This window comes from Littorina saxatilis, linkage group LG3 (assembly GCF_037325665.1).
Source record: "Littorina saxatilis isolate snail1 linkage group LG3, US_GU_Lsax_2.0, whole genome shotgun sequence".
NCBI classification, from domain to species: Eukaryota; Metazoa; Mollusca; class Gastropoda; order Littorinimorpha; family Littorinidae; genus Littorina; species Littorina saxatilis.
The window spans coordinates 31,918,104-31,935,149 of NC_090247.1; the positions used below are offsets into that span (position 1 = coordinate 31,918,104).

The 17,046-nt window shown below is 39.2% G+C and overlaps 1 protein-coding gene across 1 annotated transcript in view; it reads left to right on the plus strand.

Annotated features, from left to right (window-relative positions):
* The window catches only part of LOC138961173 (uncharacterized), a 41,629-nt gene extending 26,672 nt beyond the window's left edge, over positions 1–14,957 (plus strand). Inside the window, exons 11-14 of the mRNA XM_070332773.1 lie at positions 132–273; positions 1,413–1,539; positions 3,016–3,212; positions 10,932–14,957. Of these exons, the coding sequence (XP_070188874.1) occupies positions 132–273; positions 1,413–1,539; positions 3,016–3,212; positions 10,932–11,001 (536 nt within the window). The 3' untranslated portion in view covers positions 11,002–14,957. The remainder of the gene's footprint in view (positions 1–131; positions 274–1,412; positions 1,540–3,015; positions 3,213–10,931) is intronic.
* Positions 14,958–17,046: the final 2,089 nt, after the last annotated feature.

Genomic DNA, 17,046 nt, shown 5'->3' on the forward strand with positions numbered 1-17,046 from the left:
AAAACCGTACAATGTACTAATAACAGCATCAGCTTTCTTGGAATTATTAGATTTTGTGTCAGTAGCTTTAATTTGTTTCATTTGTTTTATTTTGTTTACCAATTCACACTCACTTTGATTATTTGTTGCAGAAGATGGAGGAGAAGAGCACCAGTCGGTTAACACAGAGGGTGCGACGGGGGAGGAGGAAGAGGAAGAGGGGCCGCAGCTACCATACCTGTCTCCACCACCACCACCTGACCCAGAGTCAGAACAGTCGGAGCAACACCATGAGTGAGTGACTGGGAAGTTGTGCTATACATGTGGTATTTATTTCGAATTATTTAGGGGGGTGGGGGGGGGAGGGGGGGTGGGATGGGCGGCAGCCACCGTACCTGTCTCCATCACCATCTGACCCAGAGTCATAGCAAAACCATGAGTAAGTGGCTGGGTAGTTGTGCTGAATAGGAATGTTGATGGTTTTGATTGCGATTTTTTATTTTGATCGGGGGGGGGGGGGGGGTGGGGTGGGGGTGGGGTGGGGTGGTGGGGGGGGGTGGGGTGGGGGTGGGGTGGGGGTGGTGGGTGGTGGTGTCAGGGGAGGAGGGGTGTCAGGGGAGGAGGGGTGCCAGGAGAGGAGGGGCAGCAGCCACCGTACCTGTCTCTACCAAACCTGACCAGAGTCAGATCAGTTAGAGCTACACCACGAGTAAATGACTGCGTAGTTGTGCTGTACACGGATGTTGATGATTTTGATTAAGATTCATTTAAGGGGATGGGGGGGGGGGGGGGGAAGCAGCCACCGTAGCTGTCGCCACCTCCACATCACCCAACAGACTTACCGCCCCCGTCTGAAGGAGAGTCGGAGCAACACCATGAGTTAGTAATTTGGTAATAGTTGTGGTGGACATGAATGTTGATGGGACGATGTTTGGAAATAACTCTGTCGGGTTTGTATGGGTTGTGAAAGAGTGAGTATCCTTGTTTTTTCTGAGACAAACATCTACATGTTTCCTTTCCTCGTATTTCAGACGCACACCCTCGCTAGTGACTAGCCTATAATGTCACAAGGGATAATTTAATCAGGGCTGTGGTGAATTTCAACTCCTGAAAGCCAGTGTTCCTCGCCCCAAAAGCCCTTTCTTTTTGTCACCTGGAATGCCGGAAGCCTGTAACTTCTTTCTTTCATAATAAGTTGTGCTTGGTGAGGACCAGATTGCATGCATTTACAGAAAAGAATTATTGGAACCATGCTGATGGACCCCCTAGCGGGGAGCGTCTGCATCTTGTTTGCTTTGCTTTGCCGCATCGACAGTCCTCACACCAAAAATGTTCTCCTTTTTAATTTTGTACAATTTACCATTTTAAGCTCTGTAAAATTTCTGAAATGGCCATGAATATTGTTGTTATTAAGAAAGATTTTTCTGTGACAGGGATGACGGGGATGACCGGGATGGATCTCCAGAGACGATGTACAAGCCGGGTTCCTTCATTTTAATCAACAGCTACAAGGACTCTGAGCGAAGCAGTCGCACTAGACCCACGCATGTCCCGGCTGAGGTACAGTTACTTGTTGTGTTGACTCTCCAAGACTAGGCACCCCATTTGTCTTTTTTCTGTTGCTTATCCTACATAGCTACATAGTCACTTTCTGTTGCTTACCCTACATAGCTACATAGTCACTTTCTGTTGCTTACCCTACATAGCTACATAGTCACTTTCTGTTGCTTATCCTACATAGCTACATAGTCACTTTCTGTAAGTACAGTGGAGCCCCCTTTTGAAGACATACACACATCGGAATCGAGAGGTTGCGTGTTCGACTCTGGGTCAGGCCGCTATTTTCTCCCCCCTTTCCTAACCTAGGTGGTGGGTTCAAGTGCTAGTCTTTCGGATGAGACGAAAAACCGAGGTCCCTTCGTGTACACTATATTGGGTGTGCACGTTAAAGATCCCACGATTGACAAAAGGGTCTTTCCTGGCAAAATTGTATAGGCATAGATAAAAATGTCCATCAAAATACCCGTGTGACTTGGAATAAAGGCCGTGAAAGGTAAAGTTTCGCCTAACAGGCTTGAGGTTTGCTGGTCGATGTGAATGCGTTATATATTGTGTGTAAAAAATGTTTGTTTGTCTGCCTGTCTGTAAAAAATTCCATTTCACACGGCAGAAATTAGTATGTAAAGCGCGGAGAGCACAGTTAATTGTGGTTCGCGCTATATAAGCTCACCATAATAATAATAATAATCTGAGGTTATAAGCATAACAAAAACATGAAAGGTTAGTCAGACCTGGGAACCCATACGATTTTGCAGTATTTTGTACGCATGATTGTCGAGAATACGATCAGTAAGGTCAGTGGGGAAAAAAATACGACGAGAAAAATTCCTTGACAACTTTTCTTCACAAGCCCATCCCGAAGCCGATCCAGTATTTTGGCACATGATAACGTCACTATATTAGCCGCCGTCGAAAAAAATATAATCGGATCGTGTCAATCAATCAAAACAACCAGGCAAACGAAAGTACGGTATTTGGCGAAATCGGCTCCGAGAATAAACAAGTGAAACAAAGAAGAAAAGTGAAAAAGTTTGAAGAAAAATATCACATACACAATTTTTTACCAACACACACATGTAGTCCCGCCCGGAATAAGCTTTTTTGGGATGATTTACGACTTTTGCGCACATTTCGAGCAGACGAAAACACAACATGGCGGCTCTCGCTCCTCCAACTATCGCGAGACGCAAAAAAACCGAAATCTCGCACGTGCGAGATTTTGATACAGACTTGTTGACAAACGAAGATTCGCGAAAGAAATAGCATTGCGGTTATAAAAAGATGCGGCTAAAACGTTACCTAAACTTGAATAGCATTCACCTAATGGAAGTCGCCTCGGATTTTCATTTCGCTCGATTAGCGATTACCGGTACTTTATTAGCTCTCTACTCAAGACTCGGCGCTTTTCTGTTTCTTTCGCCTGGTTAATCAAACCAACAATTCTGTAAATTGTGGTTTTGTTTTGTTTTTGCACAGGTGATAGTGACCCCTTCAAGGGAGACAGATGGGGTGTGGGTACACACGCTGGCTCCGGCCGGCAATGGTCTTTGGCGTCTGCCCAGTATTGACCAGCTGGCCGACATGCGTGTCGAGCCCGATGACATCGTCAAAATCCTGGATCGGGCAAATGTTCGGATTATCGGTGCCAAGGTCTTCTATAAGTTTGATGACATGTGAGTGATTTGCAAAGTTCAAGCGGTTGTGGCAGACGTACTGCTTGATACAGTGTTTTATGTGTGTGTACAGGGTTAGAAAGAGTTTGAATGTGCAGAAAGTGTGAAAGCGAGAGTTGTTAAGATGTGAGCTGAGGTGGATGGTGTCTTTGAAAGTTATAGCTGTGTTGCTTGGAATATCTAGCTTGGATTTGAGACAGTGACAAAAGGTCAGGTGTCATGTCTACTGTCCCAAATGACACACGATTGCTGACATTTCACCATTGCCAAAAGAATAAACAAATAAGAAATAGGTAGGAAAAGAATGTGAAAACAGACTTTAATTGTTGGTCAGTATTTTCTATACCACTAACAAATAATCTACTTCCACATAGCTGTTTGGCAAATGTATGTTGCATGGGACACACTGACATGAAAGTGGAAGATTTTTTTCCCTCTAGAGAAACTACATATCAAGTTACACTTTTTGTGCTCTTCCATTCCAGTTGACAATCAATTGTTAAGGCATGTTATTAGAAAAAATAGAATGAAAACATAGATTAGATAGAATGAAAAATGTACTGGTGATGTCATTTGGGACATACTGACATGAATTCAAATGTCACCTTTTGTCATTGTCTCATTTATGTTGGAGGCCCTCAAGGTGTAGGAAGCTCTTTTCACTGATCACCAGCTGTAGGCCATGGATAAGTTACACTCTTTCTGTCCTGGTCTCATTCAAGTCTTGTTCTTGGTTGACTGGGCTAGTTTCCAGTGAATTATAGTATACTGCTGAAAGTGAATGACCAGAATGTGTTTTCTATCACGTTTCAAAGTAGTGCAGGCCTGTGACTTGTAGATTTGCTACTTAAGTTAATGTAGTGTGGAACTTTGTTACACTTGCAGTGTACTTTGTTAAGTAAGCTCTGGTTTTGCTTTTGTTATAAAAAGTAGAGTCAGAGAAAAATAACATTTAAAATTTTGGAGTTTTTGTTTTGTTTTTACATTTAGTCAAGTTTTGACTAAATGTTTTAACATAGAGGGGGAATCGAGACGAGGGTCATGGTGTATGTGTGTCTGTCTGTCTGTGTGTGTGTGTCTGTGTGTCTGTGTGTGTGTGTGTAGAGCGATTCGGAGTAAACTACTGGACCGATCTTTATGAAATTTTACATGAGAGTTCCCCAAACATTTTTTTCATTTTTTCGATAAATGTCTTTGTTGACGTCATATCCGGCTTTTTGTAAAAGTTGAGGCGGCACTGTCACACCCTCATTTTTCAATCAAATTGATTGAAATTTTTGTAAAGCAATCTTCGACGAAGGCCGGACTTCAGTATTGCATTTCAGCTTGGTGGCTTAAAAAATAATTAATGACTTTGGTCATTAAAAACTGAAAATTGTAATACATGTACATTTTTTTTTAATATAAAATGATCCAAATTTACATTCATCTTATTCTACATCATTTCCTGATTCCAAAAACATATAAATATGTTATATTTGGATTAAAAACAAGCTCTGAAAATTAAAGATATAAAAATTATGATCAAAATTAAATTTCCGAAATCGATTTAAAAACAATTTCATCTTATTCCTTGTCGGTTCCTGATTCCAAAAACATATAGATATGATATGTTTGCATTAAAAACACGCTCCGAAAGTTAAAACAAAGAGAGGCACAGAAAAGCGTGCTATATGCAGCACAGCGAAACCACTACCACGCTAAACAGGCTTGTCAGTTTCACTCTGTTTTGCACAAGCGGCGGACTACGGTCATTGTGAAAAAATCCAGTGCGTTCAGTTTCATTCTGTGAGTTCCACAGCTTGACTAAATGTAGTAATTTCGCCTTTCTTGACTTGTTTGTTATGTTGGTTTTAGAGAGATTGGGAGGGTTTATTTTATTTGTTTTTGTCTTTGTGCTGTTGCATACAGTTGTGAGAATGTCTGTGTTATAATGATAGGGCATATTTGTACTTGCATGACATTTTTGTATTTACTGGGGGGCGGGCAAATTTGTACTTGCATGACATTTTTGTATTTGCTGGGGGGGGGGGGGGGGGGGGGGTGGATCCATGCATGACTTATTGGAAAAAGTTTGTCATAAATTGCAGACCATGAAAGTTTGTTTATCAACACATTTTTTAAAGTGTACATAGTGTAAATATGTCAGACACAAAAAATGCTGAAACTTTGTGCGTTTTACTTCATCACTAGTCAAGAATTTGTATGTCAATGAACATGTATCATGTTTTGAATTGCTTGCTTTTTATCTGTTCTTGGTTCCTCATTGAAGGGAGTCGGAGTGATAAGGTATTTGTAACTTCAGATAGCTGTTGTCATCTGCACGACCCTCATGTAGTAGTGGGCATGCCTGAAGGATGATGGATACTTTGGACTAGGATTTGCAACTTGCATATCAGCCGTTGGAAAGTTGAAGAGACATGTGGTGAAGGTGGTAGGGCGGGAGCGGGGAGGGGGGGGGGGGGTGTTGGTAGGGGTTGGGTGGGATGTGAATGTCAAAGCTTTGAAATGCAAAGAGAAGGGAGATCTGACAGCATCAGTGTGAATCATTTCTTCAATTTCTATGAAATATTTTGCTTTGGTTGAACTAACTCTGGTGAGAGATTGATTGTTGGTAACTGGAATCACCTGTTCAATCAATGAGAATTTTCATAACATACACTGTATTTTATATTGGTGCTTCTTAACTTAATTGGGCTCTGCCAAAAATTTTGGCAATGTAGGATTTTTACTACTCTAGGCCAACCAAAAAAAATAGTCTGTTTACGGTAACCCGACCGACCCTATTTTTTTCGCGTGACCCTAGACTTTTTTTTGGCATTTGGGAAAAAAATAAAAAATAAAAAAAAATAACGTAAAAATATGGTTTTTTGGAGAGAAAAAAAAAATAAAATAAAATCCCGACCTACCGACCCTATTTTTTGGGCCTATGTTACCGTAAACAGACCTTTTTTTTTTTTGGCCCTATCATTATCAACAGTTTTGACTGAGAGCTTGTTTGGGCAGAGTGTTTGCCGACATGGTTGACATGTTGCTGATTGTAAATAGAAGAGCTCCTCCACCCCTTCCCCTCCCATCCCTTAAGGTGTTTTATTAATCCAGTTTGACTTTTAGTGTTGGGAGTAATTCTTATCAACAGTAAGAAATAGTTTGAACTGAAAGTGGCCATAACGCTTTGCTAAAGGAAAACTCAAGATCTGTGTTTAGTTTGCATTCAATCTTTGTATGTTCTTGATGTAAGTTGTGTCAAAAGGTGTATGATTTTAACATGTATCCCTTATGAGTGTCCATGGCTGTTTTGGTCTGAATCTTTTTTATTTTTATAAATCATGCTTAGTAAGGTAAAAGTATATATAATGAGAGCAATAACTTGTTGAACCAGACTTTATTGAGAGTGAGACTGATGTAGAAGTTAAGTGAGGCTTTTGCAGGTGATCCCATTTTTAATCACGATTTAGGAGTTTTAATTTTGATGGGAATGTGCATATCGTTATTGTTGATATTTTCTCTCTCATATGTATCCCTTGTTATGTGTCCTCTGAGTACATCGTTTCCCGCCTATTCAGTCTATTGCATTTATACAAGATTATTGATGCTTAGTTTCTGCAGGCTAAGCCTTTGTGTAAAAAAAAAGTGCATGTTTTTCTAACAAGCAAGTAGGCCAGTGCATTACATTTGTGAGCAAGTGATAATACAGTAATTGTTTTTCTTCTCATGAGAGAGTTGAACTTGTAGTAGTCGCTTTTTTTCTTCAATTCTTTAAGTTTGGCTTGGTATTTGACATTTCATATCTCACTTACAATCAGAAACAAATCTTTTGGAGACTTAACCATACATTTTTTTTTAAATTTGTTAATTTTTGTAACTCTTCAAAATGAATGAAAAGGCAGCATGCTTGGGTTATCTCCATCCCTAATTCCCTCCCCAACCTATGGGCAAAAACAGTACCCCCCAAAAACATAACAATTAGACAATAAAAATTCAAACAAACCTGTGTTTAGTGCTAAGACATGCTTTTTGTTTGTTTTTCTCATTGGTGACATCTTCACCATAATTATTCACTATTGCTGTTGTCTGTTGGCTGAAAGTTTCTTTTGTATAGTTTTAGATGTGGTAGTGGTAGTCTTTTCAGTTTAGTTGCAGTACTGATCCATTTGCAAACTAGATGTACCAATAAGTGTTACTGTGGTGGAACTTTTTTTTATAGGAAATTTTTCTCCTGAATTCGTTTTTTCCGTACACTGTTTATTGTCTTATGATTTGCAGGTAAAGCTGTATGTCTGAGATATTTTTGTCGTTATTTGATGATGATGCAAGGATTATTCAGACCTGGGAACCCATACGATTTCGTCGTATTTTGTACGACTTTTTTTTCTAAAATACAATCAGTACGGTCGGTTGATCCCGCAGTGGGGCACTGCGGTTATGAAATTAAAGGCCCCTCCTGTTTTTGGAACCGCAGGAGCTTTCTAGTTTGCTGTTAGGTAGATTTTTGGTTCCTCTTTCCTGTCATGCTCTCTTTTTCTTCATGAATTCTTTTCTTTTTTCTGCCTTCTTGCTCATTCACCTGTGTTTTTTCCAAAAATCTCTTCTCTTGCCGCTTGTCTCGCGATTCATGTATAGTTTAATCTGTTAGTGTTCTGATGTAAGTCCAGCAGTAGATAGGTTAAGCCTATTTTAACATACTGGAAACTGGTAATCTTCCAGTAGGTATTAATTTAGTTTTACTAAAGCCTGCTGGGACACAAGTAATGGGTTAGTGCATTTGTAAACAGGAATCGCTTGACAAGTGGCCCCCTTCCCCCCCCCCCCCCCCCCCCCCTCCCTCGTCCTGATATGGCTCTGCGTAGTCGGCTGGACGTTAAGCAACAAATAAACAAACAAACAAACGGTCGGTTGAAAAAAAGTACGATGAGGTAATATCCTAGACTACTTTTCATCACAAGCGAATCCCTGTAATTCCTGTCTATTTATTGGGGCTCTGTCTATTTTAATGATTAAAAATAACTTTATAACTTGGCATTTGATCAATGATTACAGTTTTTGTCAGTAAACATTGAAAATGTATTGATAAACTTAATTAACGGTGCAACGGACGCGTGCGAATCATGTTTAAATCATCGATGTTCAAATGTTGTGTGGAGTACACTCATTTTTCTGAAAAGACGCCAAGTTTGTTCGAGAATACTCCAACTACAAAACAGGGGTTCCCAGATCTAATTATTATCTTTAGAACCCCCACCCTCCTCCTTCGCAACTACTGGGTGACCCCCAAGAAATGCAACCCACTAAAGTGATAATAACTCCTAAACTACTACAGCCATTTACTTCATATTTGGTGTACATTGGCTTGAGATATGGGATGATAAGTTCACACAGTTTCAAGTTTGTACTATGATACATTAAATGTTCTGACTTTGATGCTCTTTCGGGAAAAAAATCCAAATACGGGGATTGACGCAAAAATATGAGATCTCGCCCTGAGTGGTAACCACACTACAGCAGTCCCTGCAATGTACGGCCCCCGGCGTGAGCGGACACCTGACATGTACGGACACATTTGCTCAGCACGGAGTGTTTTCCTTCTATATTTGCCCCCCCCTTAAACGGACACCTGCAAAACGTGGACACGGACACTTATTTTCGGTCCCAACAGCAGGTCATACCTCCAATGTACGGACAGACCATCGTCAAATTTTAACCACAACAAAATCGATAACAGAGCAGTCCGGCTCTTGGTGCAAAGATCACAGCCGCAATGGCGTGACGACAGTCACTGGTAACTTGAGTGCACCTGTACCCATCAGGAGGGGGGGGGGGGGGTAGTTTTGGTCTAGAGTGGAGTACATGCGAAGATGCCAACATGAAACTGCACTGTGCTCTTTATTCTTGTCTGTTGGACGTAAACAACAGAAACCACAGTCGATGAAGGTCCTGAGCGAAAGAGAGTGAAAAACCGGCCACAGTTCTCAGCATCGTGTGTCTGTCTGTAACCTCTTCCATTGACAAGATACTCTTGTTTCCCCTCAGCCTTGACCAGTGAGTCAGTTGCCTAATCTGTGAACCCTTCAGTTGTCTTGCTGTGTCAAAAGTTACAACACAGTCAACTGGTTTTGCTCTGAGTGAACAGTTGGAGCTGACCTCTCTGGCCACAGCCCAACAGTACATGGCTGGAGGGAGTGAGAGAGAGAGGGAGGCGGGGGGGGGGGGGGGGGGTGGAGGGGTAGCTGGCTAAACTCTGTGGGGTGTCCGGTGTCACTGCATGTCAGCAGGAAGAGCATTGGAGAGAAATAGAGAGGTGTACTCTTCCACACAATTTCCAAGCATCAGTTGTCACGGCTTGGGGTAGGCATTAGTGAGGGAGAGTGGGAGCTGTGTTATGTACAGTGTATTTCCGACTGAAGAGTGAAAAGTCACTGCCATGCCACATGATCGGCATGCAGTCAATAAAGCCAGACAAGATGAAAATAAATTACATGATTATGACATGCAGCTCTATCTGCTGCTATTTATTCAAACTGGGTTTCAAGCTTATTCTTGCAAAGCATATATATGCACACGCTCCTCTGTGCTGTGTTTGTGTGGCTGCTTTCGTATGTCAGTGCATGGTGAGTGTGTTCACTGCCTTGAGGATTTATTTTATCTCTTCTTTTCAACACTTTTCATACAAATCATTTTTACAGAATGTTTAAAGAAGTATTAGGAGTTTATTGTTTAGTAGCCACAAGAAGTGATTAGCATAGACTCAATCCTGTTGTTTGTGTGTCTCTGTGTGAGTGTATGGGGGAGGGGGTGGTGTGGTCACCCCTCCCGTGACCGGACACCTGCAATGTACGGACAGTTTTGCTATGGCCCGAGGGTGTCCGTTCATGAGAGGGACTGCTGTAACACAATTTTAGCCCTCCAGATTATCATTTTTTTGTTTTGTTCAGTATGATCTTGCATAAAAAAAAACCATTCTGAGACAATAGATGAGTTGAAATAGTAATTACAAGGAGTCTGGAGGGTGAAAGTCGGATACCCCCCGCGGGTTAGGGGGAAGAATTTACCCGATGCTCCCCAGCATGTCGTAAGAGGCGACTAACGGATTCTGTTTCTCCTTTTACCTTTGTTAAGTGTTTCTTGTATAGAATATAGTCAATGTTTGTAAAGATTTTAGTCAAGCAGTATGTAAGAAATGTTAAGTCCTTTGTACTGGAAACTTGCATTCTCCCAGTAAGGTCATATATTGTACTACGTTGCAAGCCCCTGGAGCAATTTTTTGATTAGTGCTTTTGTGAACAAGAAACAATTAACAAGTGGCTCTATCCCATCTCCCCCCTTTCCCCGTCGCCATATAACCTTCGTGGTTGAAAATGACGTAAAACACCAAATAAAGAAAGAAAGAAAGTCGGATGAGTGTGACCAATGATCAGTGTCAAACCTCCTACTTATCAGGTACATGTATTCTCCAAATTTGAAAAATATTCTTTAAAAAGAGTAAAAATAAAACCACTTGGCCTACATACCTGAAACTTTGTGGATTTATCATCCCGCATCTCATGCTAATGTACATACTATATGAAGTAAATTGCTGAATGAAGAGTTATTAGCATTTTAATGGGTGGCATTTTTGGGGGGTCACCCTGTATATCTTCTGCACCCCTTTTTCAATTCCTGAGAACATTATGGTTGCATTTTATTTGATTAACACGGCACCTTGTACTTTCTATTTTTCAGGGCTAAAGGGAAAGTTGGTAAAGTTAAGTCTACCCCCAAAAAGGTCAGAAAGAACCAACTGAACAAATAAGTTTGTCTTTGAAAGTTCCAGAGCTCATTGAGGAAAGTTTCAGTTATCAATGAAAGGAAGTTATTGAAATGTGTTTACCTTTTTTCTGACTCATTTGTTCTTGTTACTGTTGCCAGTTGGTTTTTTATGAAAAAAGTTTTGACACTTTTTTAATTTCAGTTAATTTTCAAAAAGCAGTCTGTTTGTAATTATGATATTAGTTTGGCAGTCAGAATGACTATATTGGACATTTATACATGTATTGCAAAATTGTCTTGAGCACACTAAAATTGAAAATCTCCAAATAATTTAAATGATGAAACTTGTTATACCTTCTTCTTCTATTTGCCATTTGATGACTTTGACCTTGACTCATAGTCTTGAAGATGGCAGATATGATTTGGTTTCAATGTTGTTTTCTGACAGGTTTGAGTCATTTGTTTTTCTCTTTCTCAGATTTCACACTATCTGTACAGACTGCTTTTATGTAATGGATGTTCGGAATGACTTATTACCCATGATGACCGTATTGCATTTCCATTGGTTAATCTTTTAATATTATACTGCTGCTTTCACTAACAATGCTTGACAACCAGCACTGGGAGAGTTTGTATCAATCAGAGTCTAGAACTCGTCCCATGTGCTGTTAGCTTCTTACGCATGCTTGATTTGCATTGGCATTTATTTGCTGTGATTTGAAGAGCCATTATTTTCTGCACATTTTTTGTTTTTGTTTTTGAACGAGCAGTCACCATGTGGCTAATAAACTATAGTTGTTCTGGAAATAGTTTTTTGTTTTTGTTGTTGTTTTTCAACACATTTACTTTGCAGGTAGAAAGGATCCTGTTTGTTAAGAAAGAAAAAGTATGCTTTCCATTTTGTGAAAAAAATTACATTATATGTATTAATATTAGTCAGATATATAATTATAATGCACTTCATTTCTGCTGCATTTCTTAATTTACAGTTGTTAGGTGAAGACAGACGATGTCAGCTTAAAAGTATACAGCAGGTGAAAGGAATCAGAATCAGACTTGAGTATAACTATAATACAAAATACATGCAAGTGAATTACTAATTATTTTTTTGGGCTTTAAAGAAATAATACGTTACACATGCCTGCGAGTATTTTATGTTTATGCCTCAGCTGTTGGCAAACCTGCTCTTCATAATCAAGGCATGTTGACTTTTTCCAAGGAATCTACATTGTTATTGTGTTTTTTTTCTTCTTTTTCGCTAGCATGTATTGAAAAGACTAATTCGCAAATGATTTTGAGTTCAGCCGCTAATATTCTGTCACATTTATGCATGCATAATCAAACTCTGCCAGTGAGTAAAACATCAAGAATAAAAATATGATAAAGTTAAACAACAAATCTGAATGATGCATTTTGTTCAAAACTGTGATTGTTTGCCTTATTGATATGACAGTACATTAGAACATGCAAGCAGACAGAAAGTTTAACAGCTAAACTTTGAATCTGCTATTATTCTGCTCAGATATATTAACACAAAGACAATTTGCTGCTTAGCATTCTATGCATTGCAGCTCTCCTCCCTAAAACCCTTGCAAGAAATGCCTGAGCTATAAGAACTGTATGTTACTTTCTAATCCTTGCTTATTTCAATTTGATGGCACAGATTAGCATTTCATGAAATACTGTTCAAATCATTAATGTGATATTATACTGGATCTTAAAGTAATTACCACTACAAGGTACAAATTACACTGTTGGCTACCTCCCGCGGGTTAGGGGGAGTCCCATATTGGTTGGGACGAGAAAGAATTTACCCGATGCTACCCAGCATGTCGTAAGAGGCGACTAACGGTTCTGTTTCTCCTTTTACCCTTGTTAAGTGTTTCTTGTATAGAATATAGTCAATGTTTGTAAAGATTTTAGTCAAGCAGTATGTAAGAAATGTTAAGTCCTTTGTACTGGAAACTTGCATTCTCCCAGTAAGGTCATATATTGTACTACGTTGCAAGCCCCTGGAGCAATTTTTTGATTAGTGCTTTTGTGAACAAGAAACAATTAACAAGTGGCTCTATCCCATCTCCCCCCTTTCCTCTATCCCATCTCCCCCCTTTCCTCGTCGCGATATAACCTTGAATGGTTGAAAACGACGTTAAACACCAAATAAAGAAAGAAAGACACTGTTGGCTTACATTATCTCTTACACACACACACACACACACACACACACACACACACACACACACACTCACACACACACACTCTTTCTGTCTCTCTCCCTCACTTTCTGTCTCACTCTCTCTCCCTCCTAATCTTACTCATTGGAGCAAAATGCTGTCTGAGCCATTGCACCTATTTGACTCTTGCAGCCTGTGACTTGAATTGGCATTGTTTTCTATGAATGTGTCTGCTGAATCATCAAAATGTTTTCAACACAATATTTTCTCCACTGTTAAGTGTGTAATTCGTCCCAAAATTATCTATAGTTCATCTGTTCTGGAAATCATACAGTGTTCATTTGCTGCTTCTTCTGCGTTCGTGGGCTGAAACTCCCACGTACACTCATGTTTTTTGCACTTTTAGTCAAGCAGTATGTAAGAAATGTTAAGTCCTTTTACTGGAAACTTGCATTGTCCCAGTAAGGTAATATATTGTACTATGTTGCAAGCCCCTGGAGCAATTTTTTGATTAGTGCTTTTGTGAACAAGAAACAATTAACAAGTGGCTCTATCACATCTCCCCCTTTCCTCGTCGCGATATAACCTTCGTGGTTGAAAACGACGTTAAACACCAAATAAAGAAAGAAAGAAAGCACAAGTGTAATTTTACGTGTATGACCGTTTTTACCCCGCCATTTAGGCAGCCATACGCCGCTTTCGGAGGAAGCATGCTGGGTATTTTCGTGTTTTCATAACCCACCGAACTCTGACATGGATTGTTCATTTGCTGAAAACATGGAGAGAAATGTGCTGTTATTCATGTTTTAGTTTTGAAGTACAGAAGTTACAGTGTTCATTGCATTGTTTCTCTGTTAATATTATGCATGTTGATTTTTTTACTGTAATCATTTGTTCTGTGTATTTCATTTTCGTTTCTTTATTTTAATGATTTTCATACCCAGATAAGCTTTAGTCTACTTGCTGCATACATAATATGACTAATTGATAGCTTTGTTTGTATGAATGCGTATGATTTTACTTTGTTAAGTGAACATGTCATCATTGGCAGAACTTAAATTTTTATCATTTCCATACATTTTTCAAAGGTGAAAGTGTCATCATTGGCAGAACTTAAAGTATTATCTCTTTCATAACTTTTTCAAAGTTATCTTCATTCAAGTTGTGTGGATCATTTTAAAGTCTCATGTTCTTTTGTGTCTACACGATGTGTGATAAAAATTACAGAAGGTTTGCCAATAAAGCAACCTGAGACGGGCCATATTTTTAGTTATTGAGGTAAACAATTTGTTTATGAATGATAATTTGAAATACTTTTTCGAGTTTATAGGGAATACTATATATATATATATATATACATAATTTGTCTCAATCTGTGAAAATAAACAACAATTAATTTTTTGTTGATTGAGGTCAAATTTCTACATTTTTAAGTTAGCTTTACCCCTATGGTTTCTTTTTGTTTTTTAAGAATGAATGTTTGTTTGTTTGTTTGTTTTAAAAGAATGATTATGTGGTCACTTAAATTGAGTGCTTTATTTTGCTAACACTGATGTTTTTGTGAATATACTAGTATTGTTAAAGTGTACTGCAGTTCAGTACGCAGAACTTAAAGTATTCTTTTTTCATTCGTTTTGCCCACAACAGGACCTGTTGCATGTGCGTAATTAGTTGCAGGTTGCATAATTATTCTGTATTTCTGTTGTGTTTCCTTTCTTGTACTATTTCTCTGTGCTCTTGTGAGAGGAAAAATCGTGTTGTTATTTTGCAGCAAAATATGTTATATATATAATGTATCAATAAAACAGTTATTGTGATTGGTGAATCCGGTGTCAGATTTGTTTTTATGTGTTTATTTCTTGATTTTATTTCTTTATCCATCTATTCAGTCATTCAGTCAGTCATTTATTTATTTATTCCTTTATTTATCTGTTTATACATTTATTTATTTTTGTGATTAACCACTTGACTGCCTTAGGACGGGTATACCCGTCATGCGCTTGTGCAGCCGCAGTGCCTTAGGACGGGTGAACCCGTCTTCTCCGTTCCGGGATTTTCCAGAAATGCTACGTCACTGCTGACACACAAATAGCAGCCAATGGCTTGGTAGGATACCTCATTCTCATGAATAAACATAAATGGTGACGCGGTTTTGCGTCTGAAGGCTATTTTCGGCCTTGGCGACAGGGTAGGGGAGAGAAATCTCGACTCGTCAAAATGGCTAACGGTGACAGTCGACCGGGCCCTAGTAGGGAAAAACAAAGCCGGACTGACGCTACAGGCGGTGCAAATGATTATGGATACTGACAGGGGAAGGGGGAGATCTTCTTTCGGACGATTCGTTGGAAACAGGTAGATGATAGTGATTATAATCCTTTCTTGGAGCAAGCAAAACAGCCACCTGTGTTTGATCCACAGGCACCGGAAGATGCGCCGGACTGATTTTTCAAAAGTTCATATTTAAACATCATTATAAGCCAAACTAATTATTATTTCCATGATTAGACACTAAAAACAGATTCTTGGTTCAATTTCCCTTAAAAATAACATAAGTTTTACTTACCTACCTACTGCCATGCAGTTTGGAGCTAGAATTTTTTGTGAATTATTACACCCCGAACTCCAATATTCCCTGGCAGTCAGGAATGCACATACACATGTTTTGATTGGCAGCGAAAGGGTTAACATTGTATTTATTTATCTGGTTGTTTGTTTGAAAGAACAGCATTGTAATGATTTGTTTTTCTGATGATAGGTTGTATGTATACATGCAACATGAAAGGGGAGGGAGGGGTAGAGAAAAACAGAATGTAACACAAACAACGCTCACTGATGCACAGCCGGCATTGCAGCTCAGCTTTTATTTACATGATTTTCATAAACATTATGTCTTTAAATACCTACAAAAATGAATATCAACAAGTTACACATGTAACAAAAAATATGTTTAGCAGATATACAACAAAGTCAAGGCAAAACAAGCATATAAACAAAAACAATGGCATGATCCAAACCCCTGATAAATGTTCCATCACTTTCACTGAGTAAAAGCATTCAGGGAGAGCATCCTTTTGCTTGGACCCCCCTTAGAATTCACAAACTGGCTGCATTTTCTGCAGAGTGCTTTTTTTGGCACTTATAAAATTAATTCTACAAAAAAATCCCACTTTGCACGGGAAGCAGCCAGGTTGTTGATTTGGGGTATGTGTCCAAGTGCTCTAGCCCCATGTAAAAGCCTGCATGGATTTATAGTGATTTACACGAGAAGGAGAAATGTACCTTTAGATGACAGAGCGAATGGCTGATTTGTCGGTGGTGAATAGGAATACTGTACAAGAAATGAGCACTGGAACTTCATACTCTGTGTAACACGTACGTAAGACCAGATTATTCATTGTCCAAACAATGCAAAAATGCATGAACAGTTGGGATAATGTATGACGAGTGAGCGCTGAAGCTTCACACTTCGTATATATATATATAAATATAAACAACACAATAAAAAGTCCAAAACCAAGCCAGAATGTCGCATCTTTTTAAATCCAAATTTTCGCCCGAAAATTAACAACTTTTTATTGTGTTGTTTAACCTTTGCCGTGCTTCCTGGGTTCACCTGTACCCAGAGACACACTAAAATCATTGTAACTCTGGAACCATTAAAGGTATCGTTTTGAAATTTTAAGTATCTCTCACACACCTAATTTGCTCTCTGTCTGCAAATTTTTAGTGTGTACATGACAAAACATCAGAATTAATTGATTATGATAATTTACATAAACACTACCGATGGCGCGGGTTCACACATACCCATACTTTTAAAGAGTAGTAGTGATTGTAACTATCCCTCTGCCGACGGCGCGGGTTCTGCTACACCCATAATTACCAAAGCGGCGGAACAGTGTCTGTCTGCCTGT